The 26,453-nt window shown below is 38.2% G+C and overlaps 1 protein-coding gene across 1 annotated transcript in view; it reads left to right on the forward strand.

Annotated features, from left to right (window-relative positions):
- The window catches only part of CDK6 (cyclin dependent kinase 6), a 131,153-nt gene that overhangs the window by 40,348 nt on the left and 64,352 nt on the right, over nt 1-26,453 (forward strand). The window contains exon 3 of the mRNA XM_008933305.2: nt 14,495-14,662. Within this exon, the coding sequence (XP_008931553.1) occupies nt 14,495-14,662 (168 nt within the window). The remainder of the gene's footprint in view (nt 1-14,494; nt 14,663-26,453) is intronic.

The raw sequence follows: 26,453 nt of genomic DNA on the forward strand, positions 1-26,453 counted from the left end.
AGAGACCATCTTACAAAGCACTTTTTTATTACGTTTTTGCCTCGGGAAGAAGATATCCCTTCCTTTCTTTTAGTTTGCTCACGTAATTCCTGCTGATGTCTGTAGGGCTTATTGAAGACTAGGAAAAGGAGAATAGAGGCCAAGTTGCGTGGGCTATAGTGAACCAAAACTTCAGAGAGATGCATACTTGACAGAAAGTTTAGTATAAAAATAAACCACACTTTCTCTACTTGGTTTCTGGAGCAGAAAGTTGCAAAACAAGCAGAAAACTTTTGGTTCTCGATGAAATGGGTAGTTTAGCTTCCTTACATTATCTGCTCTAAGTGTTTCATTCTTTAACCTCTGTTTCAATGAAAGGAATTTAGACCTAGCTTGACTTAGGTTTATCTCTGTGAAGCTGAGGCCTTGGAAAATATTTCAGAAGTAGCTTTAGCCTTATGTTTGCATTTTGTTCTTTTGCAAATGTGGTAGAGGTAACCTTGATTTGCTAATTAGTGGAGTCACGCTTTATTGTGACAGAAAACTAAGAACAGTCCTTCAATGAAAATAACAAAGACCTACGCCATGGTGATTGATGAGAACTTTGTACAAGTGAAATGAGCTGGAAAGTCATCATCTTGTCTTTTCCTTTGCCACAGGAAAAGCATAGCAGAGAGATTTCTTTTCTTCTGGTCCTGATAAGGAATCTAACGAAGCATAAGGAGAGGTTACACAGCATGGAAATGTGTTACACCCAGCTGCTCACTAGCTTGCAAAGCTGCAGTCAATAATACAGTTGCTATTTAATAAACAAAAGAAAACAGAAGTCCTTTGATAGTGATCCCTAGCCTCTCTCATGTGCCCTTCTGAAGATACAGTTTGTTTCTACTTAATTGACTGTAATTTTGGAATAACATAGAGTTTGATATTGTATTGTATGATTTGTATTTATTTTATTGTTGGTGAGAGGAAAAACAAAAGACTTGTCTTTCTGGGACCTGATTCAGCAAAGTATAGACATATGTGGTCCAGGTTGTCTTCATGGTAGCTACTTTTATTCTCATAGGTTTTCCATGAATGGTTATAGTGAAGATACACAAGAAGATAGGTAGTTTTATTTTCCCAATTGGCTTACGTAATCAGTAGCATGCTTTTCTGCTTGTCACAGGTTACCCTTTTGAGAAGCAATATTGCATTTTTCACAATCTGCATTTGTCAAGTGCATGATTTGTGACACTTTACTTTTAAAAGGCACATCTTCATGAAAGCAGTTTGTTCCATTGATTGGCTCTTTTTGCACACTAACTTCTAACATACCTTCGGCTTTTTATTAAAAATCTCTTAGAGTTTGTTTTGTTTAATATTCAGAAGATGAAGGAAGGGAGAGATTATCCTTTGCCTGTGAAACACTGGAGGCCATCTTCTCCCCTCTCAAGACGACTATTGACACTCATGTTACACCTTTCCCCTCACCCCCAAAGTAGAGCTGATTCTTTCCTATTTTGTTAACATTAAGAAATAAGTAGACTCATTGCTTATTGTGTCACTGCAAGTTGAAGATGCCTCCTTTTTTTAGGATCAGGCAAGTGTTCAAAAGAAAACAAGGCAAGGTTTACACTAATTTGTGCTAATGTAAATCCATGTCATTTTGCTCAGCCCTGGAAGGGCAATGGCACGTGTTACTTTGGAGAGACTCAGCAAATGTGTAACTGAAGACTCAGCATCTTCCACCACTGCAGCCACAGCAAACATCACAGTCACATCTCTTCCTGCTGCAGTTTGTTGTATCTGAAATCCACAGATGAGCTGATGAGGCATGCTAGTAGCTCACATCTTCTGATGACCTACTTTGCTCATTATCACCTGGCCTGTGGGAGACAGCAACCCAAAGAGGTGGAGTAGGAGCACAGGCCCTACTGTGTGGTAGAAGAAATGGCTGAGCGGGATGGGATGCAGTGCAGGCATGACGAGAAGGGTCAGAACTGGGGATGGAGCAGGAATGGGCAACAGGGCTCATGAAGGGAAGAAAGAAGTAAAAGAAAAGATAAGAAATATGGAAAGAAAGGAGAAAGTGATAGGCAATGTAAGTGGAATGGAAGGGGTAGCCATTCCTGTAGTCTAGTGCTACCAGCAAACTTCTCATGCTTTCAGTGAAAACAAAAGACTTGTGTGTACTTGCCCAATTTCTCTTGCAAAATCTCTTTTCTGTGCCTTGTCTGTAGGAAGAGGTGCTTGCCTGTTTCCCTTGCAAAGCTGTTGGTTCAGGAGCTGTTATTTTTTTTAATTCGAGTTAATAGAATTGCAAATGAACTGCTGCTGTAAACATGGAGAACAACTCAATCTGCTGAGTGCTTCCAAAAATCAACTGTCTTGTCCCCTACTTTTAATTTAGGTGTAGTAAGGCATCAGTCAGATTCTCATCCTGAAGACTATTTTGACAGCTCAAACAATGCTATAACAGCATTGCAAAATGATATGCAAAATCATTGGATTGGAGCTCTTGGGCAAGCTGTCCCCTCACAGCTCTTTCTTGAAGCTTATTTATACCCATAAATTATATTTAAAAAAATATATCTTTCCTCTTCTGTATATCCTTGATTTTCTTGAAGGTTGTTAAGCCTTTACAACTGAAAGCAAATTCTAGTTCTTTAGAGTATTTAACAAACATTAACCAGTTAATCTTTGCAACACTCATGAATTAGTTAACCATTATCCCTGAATTTATAATATGGAGCAAGAGAGGCAGCAAAGTTAAGTGCACTCCTGTGACTAGAGCTCAGGTGGTAGTAGACCCCAGTGTTGTGCATTGTACAGCACTGACAAGCATCACGATTCTTCTGCTGTGTACTTAAGTACCTTACAAGCCAGAAAAACCCCCAAAACTGAAAAGTGACTTAAAAAGTACACAACTGAGCTTTTGTTTATTATGTATTCCCTGGAGAGATTAGGAAGAGATTACCTCCTTACTTTCCTCTGTATTCATATATTTAATAAAAACTGTTAACTATTTATTAAAAGTGTCTAACTTTAGAGAATAGCAGTATTTTGATGTCTGGTGTCATTTTTGTCTCAGAGAAGGTTGGCTGCATCTCTCTGAAGGTCCTGTTAGTTGCAGTGAGTGTGGAAGGAGAATGGAAGTATTAAAAAGCAGTGGGACAAGCTCAGGTCTTTGATGGATAGAGTCCCCATGACTTCATTGGACTTTGGCTGTGCCTAATACGAGGTCATCTTCTTCCTCAGCATGCAGGTGTCATTCATGATGGAAGCACTATTAAGTCCAAACTCTTCAGTAACCCCAGTTTCTAATTCAAAAAAGTGACTCTACTGTCTAGCCTCTTTTACAGGGCCTTGAGCCCTTATGTATCTGTATATGCCACAAAATACATTTGCTTATATATCAAGAAATTGGTCAAGCCTGTATTATAATGTTTAAACAAGTTTTCCATTAAACAAAAATTGCTAGAATGAGTTTATAATTGTGAAGAAGCCATAGGAATTAGCTACCCAAATTTTATTGATTTCAAATGATGGTTATGTTTTTGATCACTAGGATCCTTTTGACTGCTTTTTTTCTCAGTTTTAAAAAATCGTAACTTACTTTCTTGTTGCCATGCAGGTGTTTCATCAAGAGCCCATGCATTTCTAGTGGCTACTATTTAAAAAAGCAAGTGAAGAGAGAAATTAAAGGAACAATGTTCTTGAGCCTTTTGTGTCTAGCCAAGGATTTGACAGTTTTTAAAAAAGTCTAGGCTGAAAGGTACAAAGCTGCCTTGGGTGTATGAGATCTGATCATCCAAATCCTCTGGGATGCTTCTGAAGTCTCATCCTTTGTTGTTATGTATCAGTGTATAAACAAATCAGTGTAAACACAGCAGACAAATCCTATGAGAATTTCTGTAGAAATGTCAGTATTGTTGCCAAGGTGTTGATGACCATTAGGAAAAGTAGTCTGTCATAAATCTCTATGTATTTACATAATTTGAATGCTCCTCTGGACCAGAATCCATGTGGTCTAAGATGTTTGCACGTGATTTTGAGCACATCAAGATGTTAGTCTTTGTTCTTGGGTTAGCCTTTCTTGTGCTTAGGTGACAGAGTAGGGAGTCATCTTCCAGGGCCTTCCATGTTATCTCTAATGTTAGCTTAAGTTAGCAGTCCCTAAGAAAAATTTACAGATTTACTCTTCTGGGAGACTTTACCTCCTAAGTCCGAAGCTGTTTGTAAAGCATTTTTCTTGATGTATGTGCACAGCATTGTTTCAGCTTTCTAATCACTGACCAGCTGGCTTGTTAGTGAATAGAGCTGTGGGCCCCTTGCCACATTTCATGTGAGGTCTTGGCTGGGTGGCCAAGCAGGCAGCCTGCAGCCAGTGTCAAAGCAATTCAAGAGGTATTGGCACAGCAGTGTCCCCATTAATTTCTGCTTGTCACATGCTGTCATGCAAGTTACACCAGAGAGGAAATGACCGTTAAAAAAAAAAAGTATGCCTGTGGCACTTGGTCCCCTCCAGACATTATCCCCGAGGTTAAACAAGTGGATACAATTAGCTGCTATCCACAGACAGCTGCAGGGAAGGAGAAGCCGAGATCTGGGCCCCACAGCAACGTGTCTTTCCTGTTAGCAAGGAGTGTTGTCTGTCAACATATGCCATATTTTAACCCTTCGTGCAGTTTGAGTAAATTAGAGAGGTATTATGACCGGCAGTGTCAGGAAGGTGCTGGTGAAGAGCTATAGTACTGCTTGAGCAGCATTCTTCTTTAGGGAAAAGGGTTGGTCTGAAGGGAAAAGGGTTGATGCCATTCCTTGTAAGGAGTGGTGTGAGAGGCACTGGAGGAGAATCCACTCATCAGTGATTGATAATTTACTGTAGTTTGTAGATTCTAGCTGGGAGTGAGAGAGTGATTCCTGTGAACTCCTCTCAAAAGCATACTGAAGTAGTTAAGGGGAGTCACATCCAACTTTGTAGATTTTCTGGATGGACTGATTTATCTAATTACGTCAGGAGAGCTTCCACAAGGATTGCAACAAGTGATGATCAGCTTAGGAGGTCCCAAAATACAGATGGGGAATGCAGAAACAAAGACTGTGAAGAGGAAGTGGTAATGATGTCCCACAATGAGAGAAGAAAATATATACTATTAGGAGCAATCAAAAATCTTTTTTAAAAACTGGAAGTACTAAGCTCTACTGAGAGGTGATAGAGATAGGGGTGTATGCACAGTGCTCCAGAACAGATTGAGTTAGTCAAGTTTAAGTCTGGCTTTTACCTCAGAAGAGGCTCACAACATCAGTCGAAGGAAGAATATGACTTGTCCTGTTGAGAAACGTGATTACTAAAGATGCTGGAATTATATGAAAAGTGTGTTCCAGAATTCAAACTGCAGCTCTGCCCCAGCTATCCAGCTGGACCTGCTGTGACGCTTAGATACCAAATTTGGGCTGTTGTCAGTCTCTAGACATGTACTGGAAGGGGCTTCAGAGCCAATGCATACAAATCACAGGTGCTAAGTCATTTGTGTGGAACTTACCAGTTGGGTGAAGCAGTAAAGAGTTTGGAGGATTCCTCAGTTCATTTTAGTCCTCATCTAAAAAAGTGTGTAAGAACTTGTCAAACCAGGAAGCTCTGTGAGAAACAGCTGTCTCAATACAGTTATAAAAAGCTTGTATTAAAAGAAGTTTCCCAGAAAGTATTTGGGGATGTACAAAACTGTGATGATATCATCCAGAGATACAGGAAAAAAATCTGGGTTTTTTGCTTATCTTGTCTCAGATCCATAAATTCTGTTAATAGCTATGCCTTCTGTTGGTTTTTCTACAGAGCACAAAGAGTGGAAAGGTTTGAGCAGTGAAAAAGACTATTGATCACAGTCACATTTACCTGCTATAAAATTTTCATATACAGTAGAGGTCTTGCTAACAGTGCCACATTTGCCAATTTCTATCAGGTTGTTAAAGCAAGTTTCCCCTCTGTTCTCATTGAATTTGCATGTATTTTATCTTAAAAACACCGGTAGCCAGATAGGAGATACTGTATGTTGCATTTGCATGTCTGGTACTTCCACTTTGATAGGAATTTTTGGTACACTGACTGACCGAACATAAGTAAGTAGGACAATAATTATATAGGTTTCCTTTCAGTCATGCATATTCTTCTCATCAAATATAAAAAATAGCAGAGGAAAAAGTAAAACTTGAAAGATCTAAATTGCAAAATGACTCGACGGGTATTGAACTATAAAATTAGAAAATTATGTGGAAAGACTTATATATACTTAAATAGTCTGCGTCCACGTGTGTGACCAGGCACGTGCATTTACATAGGTGTCCCATAGATGTTAAGTAGACGTGTCATATTTGGTCTTTGGTTCACAGGTACTGAGATCAGCGTGGAAATCTGGCACTATTAAGATAGTGGTAAAACAGACATGTACTTGGGCTGAAACTTTTAATGACCCCTAAAATATTAATCCTTAAGGAGGGCAGACAGAAGGTTCCTCAGAGCAGTTCCTTGAACACAGTCAGGTGCATCTGTTGTCGTAATCTAGTCTTAATTACATTGCCTCTGCTGCCGGTGAGCTCTGGTGTTTGAGGAGTGTTTGGAGCACTTCAAAATATGCTTGTTCAGGTTCTTCTGCAGCAGTGCAAATTCAGTGGTTCTTTTCTAACTCAGAAGGGACAGTTGACAGAGGGACTAGGACATGTTAAACCTGCTGTGGCTATGAATTGAATTCAGTGTACACACAGGAGTACGACCATGAAGGAAAATAGTGCCTCAGTATACTGAAAGCTATGATATATATACATAAAATTCAGTCATAAACTTATGGCAATGCAATAGTATTGTTAAACCTGAGAGCTTTTCAAAGCCTTTTTTTCCATGGGCCTCTATAATTTAGTTAAAATTTTGTATTTTTCCTAAATTTTGTGCACAGTTGTGGTACTTTTGCCTGAGACTGACATATAATGTTCATGATACACAGGCAGGTCTGTGAATAATAGTGACATTTGCCACTAGTCTGGCTGTGAACTAGTTGACTGATTATTGTATTTCACAGTAATTTAAAGGACTTCCTAATCGTGGTTACCTTGCTACTTCCAGTAGCAACCAAAATAGTATTCAAAACAGTGTTTTAGAATCTCTATGCATTCAGGTATTGTACCTTTTAAATTGCTACACAAACAGTTCTAGCCATTAAAAAAAAAAACAAATAAAAAAACAGAAAACCAACAAAACAAAAAACAAGACAACTTAGCTATATTTGTTTCAGTGTTTATTGCAGTGGGCTACCATAGATAGCATTGCCTTTAATGGGATTATTCAAAACATTAAAATGCGTGTATACATACATGCATATTTTTGTGAGTGTGCATGTCCATAGGGTTCTTCATCCTAACAATTGGATAATCCAGAATCCCTTGCATGATCTGTGCTTTCTTTCTTACAAAAGTTGTTTAAAATAGATTAGAGACTGTTTATCAGAATATATTTTAAAATATCTTTTAATCTACTCTGAGTGTATTAAAGTATCTCTGATATGATTAAAATAATTTTACAATTCAGAGGTAATTGCACTACTATTTTACTTCATATTTAAAAATATATATAATTGCTAATTATTTTCCAATAGATTGTTTACCTTTAGGGTATCAACATACAAAACTCCAACAACTATTAGACTAATTCCTTGTGTGTGCTTGGCAGATATTAATAATGCACTAAATGAATTGGCTGTATTTTGCTCTGCACAGCATTTTACTCTATGAACAGAAAACTAATGTTTTATCTTGTATAGTAAGGTTGATTAACATGGCTAACTGAGTGGATCATTTGAATGTATTGTTTTCTTATCAAAACAATCAACATATTTAAATTGAACATGCTGTGAAGTTCACATTGTCTTGGTACTCTGCAGTTCATTGACAGGAATATCACAACAGCCTTCTCTGATGAGGAATGACCCTTAACCATGTGAATACTTTCATGAAAAGGAATAGAACTACTCTGAGATAAACTGTTGCCCAATGTAAGGAAAATTAAGAGCTTTATATCCTGTATACTGAGTTGGATCATGGATGACTCCTGAGAAGCTGTAGTGTGGTTAGGAGAAGGCAGAGAGCGCAGCCGCCTCCTCCCCTTTCTGAATGCCCTGCAGGGAGACTGAGCAGAATAGCTTTCTCCTGAGAGAAGGAACAGGGCACAAAGGCAGGGATCTGTCTGCTCTTACTGTGTCCCAGCCACTGCACCCAGACAGCTGCATGGAGAGGAGCATCCTGCAGCTCTGCAGACAGTGGCAGATTGCATGTCTGCCCCCACCATCACAGTCATGGCATTCTAGATAGGCTGGTGTGATGGGTTCCCAGCGCAGTGTGAGGACAAGAGTTAAAAAAGAAAATCACTGCATTTAACAGGGAATCACTACATTATTGCTAATGCCTTTGGGATTCAGTGTAACAACATTAATCATGTCTTTTGCTATTCATGGATCTGTACTGTGTAATTCCTCAGGAATGCCATTGTTTTTTTGGCATTAATTAATGTTGACTGTTTGTTACAAAGCATAACCATAGAAGTGCTGTAATTATTCTGCTTCAGAAATGGGCCTCAGAGAATGTGATAACTCTTTAAACTTTCATTCCATCATGTTTAAAATCACTCTTTAAATTGAAAGCATTATGATGGTTGAGGGTTCTGTAGTTCTGTATAATCCTGTAGGATATGAAGGAAGCCTCATCCTGCTCCCCTTTTGCTCAGAGAACGTCCTGTTTCAGTGAGAGCCAGTGAGCCTTTTCATCACACTACCTTGACTTATTCATTACACATTGCTGTCTAAAACTCATCTCCTTTGTTTACACTTGTGGTCGCCTTTTACGCAAACACTCCTACAGGAAATGTTCAGGATGAGTATCCCAACACCTGCCACCCAAAATAGGGACATTGCATTCTGCTCAGCAAAAGGAGAAAAATGAGTTACAGATAGACAGAAACTCTGGGTGAAGGATGCAGGTTGTTGTGCAGCTGCATGAGATACTCCATAGAAAAGTAGGAGAAACATTAGGAGATTTCAAAGGATTGTTGTGCTTTACAAAATGTTAGCACAGAAATTGAGCAGGAAGAGGAAAATAGGCAGGTAGAAAAAAACAAAAAAAAGCCATACAAAGCACGTGTTAGTATAAATTTAGGGTCTGTTATTGTTGACAAGGCTCTTTACTGCATTGCTTTTATTTGGTATTAGGAAGTCCTATCACCGTAACAAAGAGCAATCTGGTTAAAGGTTTTTCTTTCTTCATGTAGTAGCCAATGGAGGAAGAGTTTGAGCTTCACATAACAAGCAGCCAGTCATAAGTGTATGTTACCTTGGGGTGCATGTGTCTTCTGAAGTCATATTACTTTGGTGTTTTCCTTCAGGTTGCATCTTACTGTGTTCCCCTTTACCAAGACAAAATGTAGCATTCATGCCTTTACCACGGTTGTGGGTTAGCCTAGCCCAGCAGTCAAACTTCCACCCAGGAGCTCACTCACTTCCCCCACTTCAGCTACAGAAAGTAGAAAAGAACAAGAAGCAGGAAGGCTCATAGTCTGAGAGAAGAGAAATTGCTTATCAGTCACATCATAGGCAAAATAGACTTATCTTGGAGAAAATCAACTTAGTTCAATACCAGTCAAGATAGATATTGAATTGCTAATTCAGATGGTGGTGAAAAAAGACAGATGTTCAAATCACACCTTCCCCTGTCTTTTTGCAGGCTACACATCACTTCTGACTGTCCTCAACCCGAGCAGTACAGGAGAATGGAACGTGAGGGGTTGTGATCAGTCCATAGCAGCTCCTCTCTCCTGCTCCTTCCTCCTCACACTTTCTACCTGCTCCAACCTAGGTCCTTTCCACAGGCTGCAGTTTCCTCAGGAATATCTGCCTGCTCTAGTGTAGGTCCTCCACGGGCTGCAGCGTGGATATCTGCTCCACCATGGAGTATCTCCTCTTTCTCCTCTTACTTCTCTTCCTCCTCCTCTCACCTTGGTGTTTCCTGTGCTGTTTCTCACTCCTTTTGTTCCCTTTTCCTCCATCTTTTTCTTCCCTTTCTTAGTTATGTTTTCACAGAAGCACCACTGTCCTGGCTGACAGGCCCAGCCATACACTGCAGTGGATCCTACAGAGCTGACTGGAGCTGAGTGTGTCTGGCAGGAGACAGCCCATGGTCTCCCCTGACAGAGGCCCCTGCAGTCCTGGCTGCTGGTGCCCAGGCACCAACATAACAACCAACTTCACAGTTTCTTTTTTCTTTGAGTAGATATTTGAATGTTCTGTCAAAAGCCATGCCATCCTCTTTTGGGTTAGGCAGGTAGAGTCCTCCTCCAGAGAATTTGGCTGGTCTTAAACAAGTAGTAAGTTACTGCAGATAACTCTCAGGTATTTTCTTTGCAAGTCAAAAAGGTTGGTGACTCTTAAAGAATCAGAGTGGTATTTGAAAGCCAATGGCTTGGAAGGAATTTTATGGATCAGACGCTGGAGGAAGATTAAGAGGGGTCAGTGAAAGATAGAGTCAAGAGGAGGGGATAGGACAAGGTGGAGACAGAAGTCTGTAGGAAGTCAGGGCTTTTTGCTCCTGCTGCCCCTGAGTGGGGAAGTGTGTGCTGTGAAGCTCCCTTTGGCAAAGGTAGCAGCAGCTGCTCAGCCTCGCCCAAGCCTAGCCCCATCCTCCTTGATGCTAGAGGAAGAATATGCAGAACGTACTTCTGTGTATTATTGAGACTCATGACATAATACGGTGTTGCTTGAAAAGTTCATCGTAATTTGGTCCTGACTTCACTGCTGATAAATTCAGTAAATATCAGACTGAACAATCATTGTCAATACCATATATGGTGGAACAGGCAAAGATGCAGCATATCCATAACAAATTTTGCTCCTGTTTCCATTATGAGGCTTTTACAAAAATTAAAGCTACATATTTGCCTCTAAAGAAAGTGTGTTTGTTTGTTGCATCCCAAAATAGCTCAGTTTTCCAGTTACAGATAAGTATTTTAGATTTCTGCATAGACTGCATTGAAAATGTAGCCTGAAAAGGAAGAAATTGTAAAGCCATGATTGTCTGAACATAACCACAGTGGGATAATGTACATATCTTCAACTTGAGCAACAGCAGCCATCATAGGTTTTGTAATATTAGAGCATGACAGAACTGTGTAGTCTGAAACAACAGGCACATTCTGTGTCTTGTGTTTGTAAACATGCACTATCCAAAGAACATCTGATAGACGTCAGTAGAGGTTTGATCATGACTCATTAGAGCTTGTTCCATTAATCTCCTAAGGCATGAAACTTCTTGTTTGTGGAATAGAATTGATCACTTTTCAATTAACTTTTGAAATATGATTTTATCAGTAATTCCGAAGTGCAGTATGCCTATCTACCACAGAAAATTTCTCAGTGAAAAGCAGACATGGAAAAAACTAATCCTTGAGGCACATGAAGACTCTCTTGTAGTTATTTCTAGATCATAGTAATTGAGATAATACTGGATATTCATCACTAATAAAAATGGACCCATTTCCGTCAGATGAGTGGAATTATCCTGATTTAATTAGGTAGTGATCTGGCTTGTGCATGTTTACGGCTTTTATCCAATTTGCTAGCAAAGGTTAGTATCTTCTGGTGTTAGTTACAGTGTCAAAGAAAGCACACAGCCCAGACTGAATCCGATGTTTCTTACAAGTGGCTGAGCAAGAGAATGAAGTCATTTCTCAAATGTGAGGCCTAATGGTTTTTGACTAGGCTTGTGTACAGCACAAAATTAATCATTCATTATGGATAAAAAAGCAATTTAAAAGTTCTCTCTTTTATTTGCTTTGGTATTGAAAATCCATTTGTGCAAATAAGTATCAAATTCTAGGCTGTACTATTTGGGACTCTATTTAAAATGCGTAATAATAAGCCCATGTCATGATTTTGGCTTCTGCTCTTTTCCTAAGTTGCTGGGAATTTAAAAACAGGACAAAAATGAATCAAAAATACCAAATAGTCTTTTTGCATCCAAACACCCTTCTTTACACACATGAATCTCCGGGCTGTTCTTCCAACATAATTTTAAACTGAAATCTGTTCATACCTGTAATAGTAAGTAATAAACATAATCAACAGTCCAAAATGAATACTAGAGAATAGCCTAGATGGACTAACTCTGGATTTCCTGGAAGAGAAAATACAGCATTTTTCCCCCTCAGTTTTTCTTCTTTCTAACACCTTTTAAATTTACAGTTTCCTGGTTTTCTGCAGCACATCTCATTTTTTCTGTGTGAAAAGAACTTCTGTAAATGATATTCATCTCTTGAGTCCTATGAAGGGAGGGAAAGATATATCACTTTCCATTTTCAAATATTTTCTTCTTTTACCTGTACCTGGAGAAGACTGCTTGTAACTTGCTATGAACAGAGCAGAAGTGTGTTTGCTGTGCTTGAGGAAGAAAGTCGAAACAAAACCAGCATCAGTTATAGGAAAAAATATTCTTGATATGTTTGGTAACTGCAGGAATGAGTTTACATACTTGACAAATGAGTAGGGTGCATAAATGTCACCAAAAAGGGACTTGCCAGGGTCTACTGACTAATCCTTCAGTTCTTTAAATGATTTTCTTATTCAATATTATGTCTACCTGGAATAAAAAAGTAAAAATAGGCCCAAATTCAATCAAGTTCGTACTTAAAATAACCATACACTTCAATGTTCTTGGTGTGTTCTTCACATCTGCAAGACTGATCCAGACTGTTGAATTTTGATATAAGTTATAATGACAGGGAGTGAGAAGATAGGACATGCATTAATTCTGCTGATGAATGAAACCCACAGAGCTGTAGTCCTAGTTCTTACGCAAATTTCTGAACTGCAAAGGAAAATAACATAATTATAAGAGGATTAAATACACTTTGTTTTAAAGATGTAATCTGTATTATACCAGTTATTGAAATTATCAGATCTCAATTTTTTCTGGGGAAGCAAAGGAAATAAAAGGCATCAGCTAACAGGAAATGGGGTTCTCGGTTTACCACCATCCTTCAGAGGTGATAATAATTAAATGCTGTCACAGCATCCATAGCTCCACTGTAGAATCTCCATCATCAGAGTCTTCAAATAAAAACTTTTATTTATTTATGAGCAGGCTATATACAGAGGTGGCCATCTTCTATCAGAGGTCAGGTTAGAGCTTCCAACCTTAATATCTATACATTTTATAACATTTTCTGTAAAGATGATCAGGGAACATTAAGGGAAAATAATAATTTTGTGTTAAATTATATAGCAGTGTCTGTAAAGTGTCCCTTAAAAATGCATCCAACTAAAGCGGTATTATCAATTTGAATGTTTTGAGCTATTTTTAAATGCATTTTCAGATATAGTTCCTTTTAATAGTGCCTTGAATATTTACTTGAAACATGCCCAAGTCCATAGAGAAGAACAAAAGGAACCAACTTCAATTTAGCCTTCTTCCCTTTTCTCATATTTCATGCCACGCCCTCTCCAAGATCATATTGGTTGCTAATAACAGGATTGGCAGACACCCTGCTGCATGGCTTATGGAAAGGGCATATGTCACCAGCAAACACAGAACTGAAGTTTCATGAGCTCAAGTCAAGTGCATACAGAAAATAAACTTTGTCTGGTTTGTTTCTTTCTTGTTGCAGCATCTTCTTGTAACTGCCTGTTTTGCAAATATAATTCTCAAGTTGACATTATAATTCTAATTTGGAATTCAGGGGATTTCTAGTATTTGGTTTTGAGTCTGTTGGTTCATTCTTTTCACATTACTAAGATTAGTGTCAAAACATGAGTATAGATCAAATAGTTTCTTCAGCTGTGGAAATGTCAAGGAAGATTGTATCACTATAACAAAACAGAAAGAAAAACGAGAACTGTTAGTTATTATTATTACACTAATTTAGTGCTAAACTTTCATCTAAAGATAGTTTCTGTACTATTCAGTAAATTCTGCACAATAGGTTTTGCCAAGTGAACTTTTTCCCTCTATAACATTAAATCCTGGGAAGTTTGTCATTTAAACGGTTTTTCTGATTGAAACCGATCTTTGTGCCTGTTGAAATGAGTGATAAAATTTCACTTCACTGGGGCAGGACAAAGCATAAACTAGTGAGATGGAAAGTGGTGTGTGGTTTAAAGTTTAAAAAAAAGTTACTATGTATTTTTTTTACTTGAACAGCATTCTTCTAAAGTTATCCTGGGATTTACAGACATACTTTTGCTATTTCTTCTAAGTATATTGACTAATCTTAATACTTCTGTCAATCAGCTTCAGTTCAACTAGAAACAATACACTAAGGATACCTGTTCAACAGGTTGTAACAACATCCTGTCCATTTTATATTATTAGTTGGTTTTATCTCCTGTGCACATATTTAGGTTGATATTTAGTAAATTAGTTTTGCAGATTACGACAAAGAGTTTGCTTCTCTGCCTGGCACTTCCTCTTGATAATTGCATATTAATTTCTTCTTTATATGTAGGATATGATGCTTCAGCTGTTTCGGGGACTGGATTTTCTGCATTCTCATCGTGTGGTGCATCGGGACCTGAAACCTCAAAATATCCTTGTAACCAGCAATGGGCAGATAAAGTTAGCTGACTTTGGCCTTGCAAGAATCTACAGTTTTCAAATGGCTCTTACCTCAGTGGTAAGTTCTCAAGGCTTTTTTTTTTCTTTTAACCTAGCAGTGTGAACCATCTCTACAACTGAAGTTACTTGTGTCTCTGAAAAAAATTGCTTTCCAGCCAGGACTGAAGTTGTGGTTACATTGTACAAGTAATCGATTACTGATTACTGGCTCTAAATTAAATCATGACTGATTAGTGAAGGATAGGTATGTGCTAGTTTTCTGAAACTACATCAGTCAAGCTTCTGTATTGATACTGACTTCTTTTGTACATTAAGTCAGACAGGTAGGGTTGAAGTTTCTGATCCCGGGGTATCTTGCCCAAAAAAACCCCACAGGTACTTGAGAAAATGCTGCACTGTCATGCTCTGATTTTCCACCTCTGTGAATATGGATTCATTGCTTCCTTCCATATGTTACTGAATGATTCCAAATAGGGCTGTGCTGGAGGAAGCTCAAGTGGACCTGGCAGCCAAAATCACAGCTATTTCCCAAGCTAGCTGTTCAAGAGCACCCCCAGCATCACTAGGACCCCTGCCATTATTGCCCCTCTCCCAGCGGCTCTCCTGGTTGTCCTTGGCTCAGACATGAGCTCACTCACAGAAGATCTAGCTCTCTCCTGCATTAGTGCTGGAGATGCCCTGCTAGCTTCTCTCTTTTTGACCTCATTTCCATATTTGCTGGCCCTGCCCCCCAGTCAGCTGCTGTTAGGTTGGGACAGCATCTCTGAAGCATGTTGAAGAGCAGCCATGCTGTGTGTGTGTTTGGTATCATTTAGGTTTGTTGCCTGGTCATGATTTTTTTTTGCTTCCATTTTCTATTCTGAATATCACAACTGCCATGACAGTATCACTCATGATAACAACAGAAAATGGAGAACTGCTAAGAAAAGAAACTGAAAGGATGCTCTTTGCATTTTACATCATATTATAGAAGTGAGCCTGCCTCATGTTGATAAAAAGCAATTTATTCTTATTATTAGTTACTACAGGGGTCTTCCCATTGTTATGTGATGCAACTATGGACACCTGGCTTCAGTGTGAATGAAGGCAGGAAGCAACAGAAAATTGTATGATCATTTTGCTAAGCATAGGAAAGTGTCCTTGTCATATAAAGCATATGTAAACCTGTGTTTTGGGACTAGGTTTTTTCATTGCCTGTAGGATTTAGTCTAATTCAAAGCTGGAGGAATCTGTTTGCTGAGATCAATGAAGACTGATCATGTAGTACCTCAAAACAGAGCTTTGAAGAAAATGAGAGAAAGGTTCTTCCTGAATTGCCATAAATTTTTGTTTCCCAGTTACCAGTAGCAGCTTCAATTGATCCATAAAATTATTTAAGCTAAAATTGCAGAATATTGTAAGTTTTCCGGCAGGATGTTTTTGAAAAGTTCTTCATATAATAAGGAAAAAATATCTACAGAACTGAGCAGGAGTTTGCCCATGATCATGTAGCCTTAATAGGAAGGAAGGTCAAAAGAAATAGAGTGCATCTACCATGGCAAAAGAGCTGCTTGTAAGAGAACATTGCCAGAATTACTTTCTAAAGGATGTACATGTGCTCAAGTATCCAATACTTGCATGCTAGAAATCATGTTTTAAAACCCATTAGCTAGTACCCTTGGCATTGCTGTGAACAAGAGTTGTTCAGACTAAAGGATTATCTACATGGAAGTTTGTACTGTGTTCACATAAGCATTCCGGTGTCATTGCAGCTATGCTAAAGAATATTAAAATAATTGAATCATTCAGTGACAAAGGATAATCAAGTATTAAAAACCATTGGCCATGGCTTTTTTAAGTTAAAAATTTATTGCTTTTAACACATTTAGTGTTTAGTACCTTCAAAATAAACTTTTGTCTGGGTGTGTAGAAACTTACAGGGGAGTGTTGCTTAGAATGTGATAAATGTGGTATGGTTTTAAACGTCAGTCTTTGTTGCTTCTGCAGACTGATGGTCTGAAACTTATACTAAATGTGTATTAGGCATCAATTTTTCTATTCGGATTTTAACTTTTACTTTTGTCTAACTGTTTGGGTGTGCAAATTCTTCTTTTTTTTCCCCCTCTGATCAAACTCAGTACAGAAAACAAAACTTTAAAAAAAAAAAATTTCTGGTTTTTAAACTTGAAGACATTCTTGATTTTACCATTCCTAAAATATTGTAAATTGTAGTTATTCACCAGGAAGTGAGTAAACTTTCATTGACTACAGCAAGACCAGTTTTGTTTTGAACTGTTTGCAGAAAAAAACCATAGCATTATAAATGACATTATAAAAGCTAATAAAATCCTATCTTGCAAGGATTTGCTTCGGAGTATATTGAAAAGTGATAGTGCAGACAGCCTAGTGATAAAAGGCCCATTGCATGTGCTATAATTGTGATTGATAAAAGGGCTCTGCAGCGTTTCCTTCAGAAGAGAAGCTTACTGCAAGATAAACTACAAGAATCATCTTTTGAAGTATCAGATCGTTCCCAAGATGCATCCTCATTCATTGCTCACAAAGAAACTCTTCAGATGGGAAAAAAGAGCTTGCCATGAAAGTAATCCAGTAAAAACTGATCCAGCCCAAGTGCTCTGGGTGCTGCAAATGGTAACTTCAAAGCAATCTCTCTCTAACAGCCAATTATTTACACAATGCTAAAGAATCCTTCTGGCAGACTGGTTGTCCAGGCATATTGCTGTCATTTAAAGAAACCTCTTGATATTTCTATCAGTGAATGAATAAAAGATTCAAACAAATGTTACGCAGGCTTGGGGGGGCAGGGTGGAGATCACTGCTCCCAGCTGTGTTCGGACTGAGAACTGATATGGATCTGAAATAACAGCAACTAGAAAGAATGAGGTCGGGCGGGGGTATCTCAGATGGTGGGTAATAAGGCATGCTTTTGGTTTCATACAAAGTTAGACTATTTTTCAAGTGTTGGTCTTGGCCCTTGGGGAAATTTTGAATAGGCTTTGTGGTAACAGAGAAGCTCCGTAGGACAGAGGAGGTGGATTGATGTGACTGTAATTTTAGAGCTTGATAGCAAAAGCTAATGAACTGTCACTTTTTTCCTGGTGCAGAAAAATAGGCACTTCATTCTGCCTTTCTCTGAGCAAAGGAGCAAGTGGGTGTCTGGAAAATCTGAAGTTGTATTATGAAAAAGAAGTAATCCATTTATCTATTTCTATTGACTTCTAACTGCCTTAAAGAAAGGAAATGAAGCTGAATCATTGCAGACAAGAATGTTAAGTGAGATAAGTACACACAATTGTGATCACGGCATCTAGGTGGAGCTGAAGCTGTCCAGCTTTTAAAACCTGGCCAGCATCAGGATCTTGAGTGAAACTAGCAAAATGTTAAGCATTTGTAACACACAGTACTGTCTTTGAAAACATATGTGATTTACCTTAGGTTGCACTTAGGTGCAACTCATGAAATTCCAACAAAATTGATTTATGTCTTCCTTTTTAAAAAAACGCACTTGTTTTCAGATTTACCCAGCATTAGATGGGAAAATGCATCACTTTCTCTGCTGATGCTCTAAATTGTTGAATACTAGACCTGGCTACATAGACTTTTAAAAAGAGAAGACACAAAAAATCCTGCAGTTGCTATCAGTAAATAATTTTATATTATGCTAGCATTTTATTTCAATGTTTCTTCAGGATAAAAACTTTCCATCCATTTCTGGCAGTCACTTCAGTGCAAATGGTTTACATGTCACATCATGCAGGAACTTGGATTTCATTTTGTTGTTATAGTAGCAAGGGAGCATAAAATAATTTTTACTAACTGGCTTACTTTGTAAATATAAATATATAAATTAGTTACAGCAACAAAAACAGCAACAAAAGAAGACAGAAAAAGCCTCTTTCAAAAAGGAATGAGTACTTCCCTGTTTTTTGCCCACTGTTTGATTGTAGTTTTCTAATAAATGCCACCTGTTAGTAAATAATGTAAATGTTAACTCTTCTGAGCCAATATGATTGATGAGAGCCAATGCAAAGAACTTTTGCTTTGCCTTGGTTTTGTCTCCTTTTTTCCCTTTTTTGTGGTCACTGCTTCCTGTGCTTCCCAAAATCCACCTATTTATTTGCATGTCATATACACCCTGCAGAGCCCATTCCTATGTTGGATATGTTCCAGCAGACCAGGAGTGTCTTGCAGAGCAGCTTTAACCTGAGATACGTTGACTATCCCTAAATGGACCTGATTTGGCAATCTATTTAAAGTTCACAGTTATCATCAAACATAGGAGGAGGCCTCTGGAAATTAAACAACCACCTGCTGCTGGTTAAACTAAGTGAAAATATGGGCTATGTTAAAGAGTGTCCTAATGATATCCGTATGGTGATACTTGATTTTGTTTCATGCATGATTTGATAAGAGCATAACTCTTCCTCCCTCTGATAGGTGGAAGTGACATTGTTTTGGTATGCACTGAGCCTTTGCTGTTGTGAGGAGGCACATCACATGAGATTTAGGCCCTCATCTCCAATTCTTTCATTATGGTGCATTTTTCCAGTCCGCCCAAATGTCCCTGAAAAGGAAAATGAGTCACAGACAGACATCCAGTGGATCAAAATATGTGGTTTTGAGCTTGTCAATGCTGCTGCTGTGAGTTTGAGGCTATTTAGGAATGCAGTATGATTAAAATTATTGGCTTATTGAAGGAAAATCTGTCTTCCCTCCTAATACACAGTTCTGCATAACAAGTCCACGTATCTGGCTTTGTGAAAAAAATTACTTTTTCTGATATTTTAACATCTGGAGGGATCTTCATTGCATCCTCCCAACACCCCGAAGGAAAGTTATTTCCATCACATAAAGTGAGTCATTTATCTCCGGAGTCATCTTAGGAACTCAAATCATTACTGGCACATTGACAGTAAAGTCTGCAGCTGGCTAAAAACATTTTTATATATATTTATGATGTTGTCACTCAGTTCAGATGTTCTCTAAGAGGGCTCAGAATTATATGAAAATAATGACAAAACAGGTTGTTCTATGTCACAATATCAATCAAAGGGCAGTATGGAAATAAATGTGGACAAAAATAGCAAATTAGAAGTTTCTTATATTCATCTGCATTATGATCTTATAAGATCATTTTCAAAACCAACTATTAATTTTTGTTGGCCATCGTAAGAAATTTTAAAGTCTTTAAGGCTTGTCTGGAAGAGCAGTACTAGCTGCTCTCATAAAGAGACAGAGGATTTATGGCAAGGTTGTTATTTTTAGAGACACATCCTAGAGATAATCTACGGGTGCTGTTTCACAGTTGGCATATGTAGATGTAACACTTCTACTGCTGCTGAAAGGATGGTCCTGCTTTTGACTGTGCACTCCCATCACTTCCATCACACTGGCAGTAGTGGTTGCTCTCTTGCAATCAGATTGAAAATGAGCCCTGTAAAGGTAGTTGTTAGTTTTCAGGTGGATTAGTGAATGCAAATCACTGCACAGCCACGTGAATAAAGCACACACAGAGGAGAGTGAGCAGAAAGATGGGGTCATCCACTCCCTAGACACCACAGTCTTAGATTCGTTGGAGTCAGTTATGAAACCACATCTGAAGTGTTCAATTAAGGACCCAAATAACTAACTCAAAGGCGGAAATGTTTTTCAAAACCTCACAGCTCATGCTGACTTACACTGTTTTGAAGATGTTAAATGAACCAGCTACTGGTTCATTTAAGGCTATTTCTGTATCTGACTGTAACAAAACTTTTAAGGGCATCTGTATCAATGTTTGAAGTATTTTTTACCAACTCCGTGCCAAGGCCTGGATTCAGGGCTCTGTGCTGTTCTCTGCAGCTGATGCCACGACTCACCCTTGAGACCTGTGAGGAATGCAGGGAATGCAACCCTCTGCTCTGATTCAGGCCCAGGTTTATCATGAACCATAAAAAGCCTATCTTTTAATCTTTCAAAGAAAGTAAATTATTTCACAGTAAACAAGCAAATTGGCTCCATATGAGACTATTTTCTGTGACCAAAAACTCCTTTCCAGAGTTGCAAACGTTAGAATATATGGTATGTGAGGACAGAGTTTGTACATACTGAGCTGAGCATGTTTTGCAGCCCTGCAGCTGCACAAGTGCAGCCTTGCAGAATAAATTTACCTTTTGCAGGTGGAAAAAAAAAAGGAAAAGAGGCACAGCTTTGAGCACAGTTCATATCAGAACAAAGGAAGTTTTTGCTGAGTTGGGCCAAAGTTTGACTATGTGCTTTATAAAAGGATAATGTTCAACAGAGGATGCTTATGAAGGAGAGTAAGAAAGAGCTTTCAGCAATCAGCTTTCAGAAATGTAGCAATTTCCAGTGCTGGAGCTTGTGTCTGGATCATCTTCTGTAATAATTACTCAAGTACCTATCTTCCATAAAGTAATCTACTTACTTTCTGAACCATTTCTGCAGTTAACTTTGGCACTGTGAGAAAAACTTTATATTTTGTTTTAAATCTGATACCTGATAATATTACTTAATATTATCCTCTTATCTTTTTGAGTCATACCCTTTTCACTTTAGGGTGAAATTTGGTGGTAGCTTGCAATAGCACAGTTCTGTTGATGCAAGAAAAATGTACTCAGTGCAAATAGGCCTTCACATGTTGATGTGAAGATAAATTGACCTCTTCTCTTTCTCTTTCTTGTAATAAGATACATTATACATTGCTAGTAATGGTATAGTACTGCATTATGGTTTTCAAACAAATATCTGGTGAACAGACTGTAGGATACAGAACTGAATTTGTAAGGAACAGACTGTGTTTAATCTGCTTTAAAAAATGGGGGCAGAGGTTGTAGAAGGGGAAAGGGAAGGCAGAGAATTACTACTGCGTATTTTCTCTAGATTATAAAAGAGCATCCCGCTTTTGTGTGACTGTACTTCTATCTTCTGTTTTCAGATGTAAAAATATGTGGTGCGTTTCCCCCACCCAGTGATTTACATCTTTGTACTATTTTTTTGTTGATTTAAGTGGGTCTGTTTTTACATCTACTCCCAGTGATAATTGAGTGGGTTGGATTGTAAAAACAATTTGATTGTTTGACAAGGTCTCTCCCTGTGTATTTACAAAACTGTTCCCACATAATTTCAAACCATCCTGAAACACTAAAATGCAGCCTCAGGTTATGCTCTTATCAGAGCACACTGAGTAAACAGGCATGGGCCTGTTTGGTACTTGAATGTGAGACAGCCAAAGGAAGAGGAGCAGACAAAACAGCATACTCTCCTTGGAGCTCCTGCTATTCCAGAGTGAAGACAGGTGTCTGTACAGTGCTGACAGAAATGCTCTTCGGGCTTAATGTGTAATAAAAATGAGTCACTGACACATTTTTGCTGTGGCAGGGAAGTAACCATAAATTTCCTCTGTGCGCTGGCCAAAGTCCTGGTGTAGAAGATATTTCTAATTGAGAACTCTCTTGTAAGGTACACCCCAGGAAATTTGTCTTAGTATTTAGTACTTGCTCAGTATTGGTGGTATGGAATTCTTGAGGTCAAAATGAGAAGTGCTGAGAAATCATCCAGTCCTTTTGTGAAACTAGCAAGATTGTTCTATTGTGTTATTTCTAATGTTTTACCTCTATTAATTTCAAATGTGCCAAGAAATATGGATTCCATCACTTCCCATGGGAACCTGTTCCAAAACCTCTATATAAACTTTCTCAGAGAGTTTCCTTGATGTCTAGCCTTCAATTTCCCACTCTTAATTTAACTCCATCCTATTCTTTGTTATTATATGCTGATGGGTAGTAGATGACCACGTCCTTGTAGTTGCATTAAAGAAGTCAGTTACATATTTCTGTATACATTCATCCTTGCAAAATGTGGTAAGATATATCATTTGATAAATAGTGAAAGTGTAATAGCCCTAGATTTTCCAGATTGCAGTAAATTATAGGACACCAGAGAATTCCACTAGATTTCTCTAGACTTCCCATCTTCAACATTTGGAGAGGAGGAAGATAAGTTACACTAAAAGGATTATTGAGCTACAAGATAAATTCCTCAATATCTTACAGATAACTTGGTAGCAATCTGCAAAGATCTCATGCAGCCTAGGAGTCACCATTTAGATGAACGAAAAGAGCAAATGGAATTTTAGACTGTTATAGGTAGGATATTTTCTAAGAAATAATAAAATACTGGTGTCACGACACAAATTAGTTCATGAGAATACTAGTTTACTTTCTGTGTGGTTGAGAGATGATTTTGAACAAGAACAGCCATTTCTGTCTAATGATTAGGGAACAGGGGACACTCTTTTCTGTGAGGCAAGAAGAATCTGACTTAATTTTAAAAAATTAATCATAACAGTAGATACAATTCATATCTAAAAACATGATCAAGGACCCTGAGAGGGAGAACATATTAGAACAATGATGGCATGAGAGCTGGTTAAACTAACTTACAGAACTTTAAGTAACTTAAATAACTTTTGACAGGAAGTTAGAAAACAAAATAGTGAGATTCTGAAGCAGCCTACAGTAGGACTAGTGCAGGCAAGAAATATAAATGACTTTGAGAGGGAGCTCGATGAATTTCTGTGAAGCAGTTGGCAAGTCTTGGTGGCTGAGTAGTCCATTCCAGTTCCATATCTCTGTATTTGCCCCCTTCAAGATAGTCAGCTTTGTCAGAAATGGACATCACGAGCTCCACTCTTAATGGAAACAGCTTTCAGCAGGTCAGATGGATTGGCATAAATGTCAGAGCAAAATTCATTTGCCAAAGAAAGAAATGCTGAGCTACTTGACTTTATTGAGACAGAGCAAATAATGGAGATGGTCTCATAAACCAAAGGAGGCTACAGTTAAAATAAAGGCTAGCATGAAAGCACAAAGAATTAAAATGAAATAGAAAAGAGAGAGACCCTTCACAAAGAAGAAAAAAAAACAACTTAAAGGTTTCACAAGTAGGAATGAAAGATAATCTGAAAGCAAAAATTGCATCCTTGTTGGTACAGCAAGTTGAAAAAGTCCAGATGGAGTGAGAAGTCTGATTGCAATGTTCCCCCATCTGAAAATGGAATGAACCTGGCAAGTCATCAGTGAACAACAAGCAACCTGACTTCTGAAAACCTGGACAGAAGGCCTTCCATGAAACAGGGGATGCCAGAAAAGCTTGGATAAACTTGGAAGTAGCTAACAAAAATAATCTTCAACAAGGACTTGAGCAGAAGAATCAGCATGTGCAAGTAAGCAGAAACATAGACTACTGTGGAAGTAAACACCTGGACATAAAAATGAACCTGCCAGGAGACTGTTGATGTTTATGATTTTTTTACTTTGTGCATCCTGCAGACTTACAGTTTCGCGGTTCAAATAATAGAAAATCCCAGGGAACCTGACTACATTGTACTCTACAGGTATGGTGAGGAAAAGCAGCAGAAAGGAGAGCTTCTGGTAGCCTTTCTAGGTAGCCTGGCTCTGACAGAGTTTCAGAATTTATACTCAGCCACAGCTGTTCAGACCTCCTATTAGGCCATGATATATATGTCAGGAACAGCCATCATTCTGAGTGGGCTGGATACTAAGAGCTACAGAGAGGAAGAAGATAGAGACACCCAGGGACACTTGCATTCTTACAACACACAGATACCACAGAGCCTGATGGTGACTGGGTTTTGCAATCGAGGTAAAGCAAAGAAGCCAAAACACTCTGGGGATCTGTAAGATCTCTGAGATGATACAGCTACAGCAGAATTTGCTTGTCTGAAACTCTAGGGGAACAATTCTGTTTAAAAGACAATGGAAAAAGAGATTCTGATCTCAAAAATTGTATTTATTTGTAAGTAGAAAAAATACTATGGTTTATAAAACAGGAAAAATTCACTTAAGTGAATTAAGAAATTATTCTTAATAAAGATTAAGAAATAATTCAGTTAAATATAAGTGCCATGGAAGATAACTGCAGAATGCTTTTCAAGACTACAAAACCAGACAGGACATACTAGTATATATTAAAAACTCCCAGTATAGTTCAATAAATTGCTCCTGACTGAAAGTCAAACCTTGGTGGTACAGGCAGGGTCTTGAGTTTTTATTTAGGTCTGTCAGATGAGTAGCAGTAGTCAAAATTGGTCTAGTAAAATGTATGGTTCTATGAAATATGCAGATCTTACCATCAGTTAGTTACTGAATGAGACATGCTAAAAAATGAAGGAGAAGATTTGAAAATAAAACGATTGTTCTAAAATGCACATAGAAGTTGTCCACTGCAAAAGTGGGAAAACTGAACTTGAAAATGGAGTCTGTAGAATGTGAGTGTGAATTAGAACAGCTAAAGGAGCAGATAAATTAACCATTGCACTGGATTTTGCTATTTCTGCAATGAATGCAAGGCAAACTTGTTCTACAGATAGTCTGTGAAACACCCTTTAACTTGTGATCAGCATAGAAGAGCTGATTTGTGGAGAATTGGTTTGCAGTCAGCAAGTTTGCTCTCCGGGGCAACTATCGTAACGACATCGGCATCTTGTAGTAGCTTTCCAGTAAAGATGAAAAAAACAATAAAAAAATGGAATGACTGCATATTATTTGAAGACTCGGTACATTTTTTGCGTTTAAAGTTCAGATTGATTTGAAACAGAATCAGAGTTTTCATCATTTGCTGAACGTGAGTGACAAAGAACAGATGATAAAAAGAAAAAAACTCAAAGCAAACTAGCATTACAAAACATGAGCAATTAATCTAGGAAGCACAGAAACAGGAGAAAACTGATGCAAAAAAAGAGGTAAAACAACCACATGCAAGTTCCTGCTGATTGTGTTTTGAGGTCATGTTGTGGATTTAATAGAGGAATAACGAGAGTAGAGACTTTCTGCTTAGGAAGCAGGAGATATTTTTTGATTTAACAAAGATATAAGTTGTACCATGTGGGCCCCATGCAAGATTGTTACCATGGAAATCTGCCATGTAAACAGCTCGTTCATTGTTCACCAGCAGGAAAAAAGAAATAAGTTTTGAAGAAATATGTAGAGACAGAGATGTACCTTCAGCTAGTTCTTGGGCTTTATCCTTAGCTATGATTCCAAAACAACAGCACCATATTTTGTATGGGTATTGTCATCCAAAATTAATAGTTTTATCCTAAAACAATTATTGTGTATTACAGTGAATAATAGTAGTACCCTTAATGCTGTAGTACTTGCTTTTCACCTTAACTAAGTAGATAGTGTCAAGGAGGTCCAAAGGATGGAGGGAAAAGTACACTAACCTCCAAAAAAACTTGAGGAGCAATTCAGAGCAAGGGGTCTTTGGCTGGGACAAGCTCAGTAGCTAGTGGAAAAGACAGTCCACGATATTTCTTTCTCCTGTTCTCCACTGATTCTTCTACTATGCTTAAGGTAAATGACCTGGTTTTGGAAGAAACATTTCTAACAGCATTATTCCTAGCACAAATGATCTGAAAATACAGATATTGTGTTATGCAGAACAGGAGGAAGAATGTCTAGTGGACAGTGAGTTGCTTCCAGAAGAAGTCTTTTACCTTGCACACACAGTCTGTGACTGGGGGAGTTTCTGCTGAAGACAAGAAACTTGCAGCTCTACAGAGCTGTCAACCCTGCAGCCACTCACTTGAACAGAACATCAGAGATGTTTATTTATGCATCGACCAACATTGCAAAATTATTTGAGCTGAAAAGCTGTATAAGTTAAAAAAAGAGTAAGACTTTTTAATTTTCAGTGTTGGAAATAGTTTTTAGGAGTTCTTCTCTCTTTGCATATCCCTTTTCAAAACACTTTCAAAACTGTTTTCACTTGTACTGGATACAAATCCTGGAGCTTACAATTCCATGGCAGTATTGACACAGAAACAC

Source organism: Manacus vitellinus, unplaced genomic scaffold (assembly GCF_001715985.3).
Source record: "Manacus vitellinus isolate BGI_N305 unplaced genomic scaffold, ASM171598v3 scaffold_3_pilon, whole genome shotgun sequence".
NCBI lineage: Eukaryota > Metazoa > Chordata > Aves > Passeriformes > Pipridae > Manacus > Manacus vitellinus.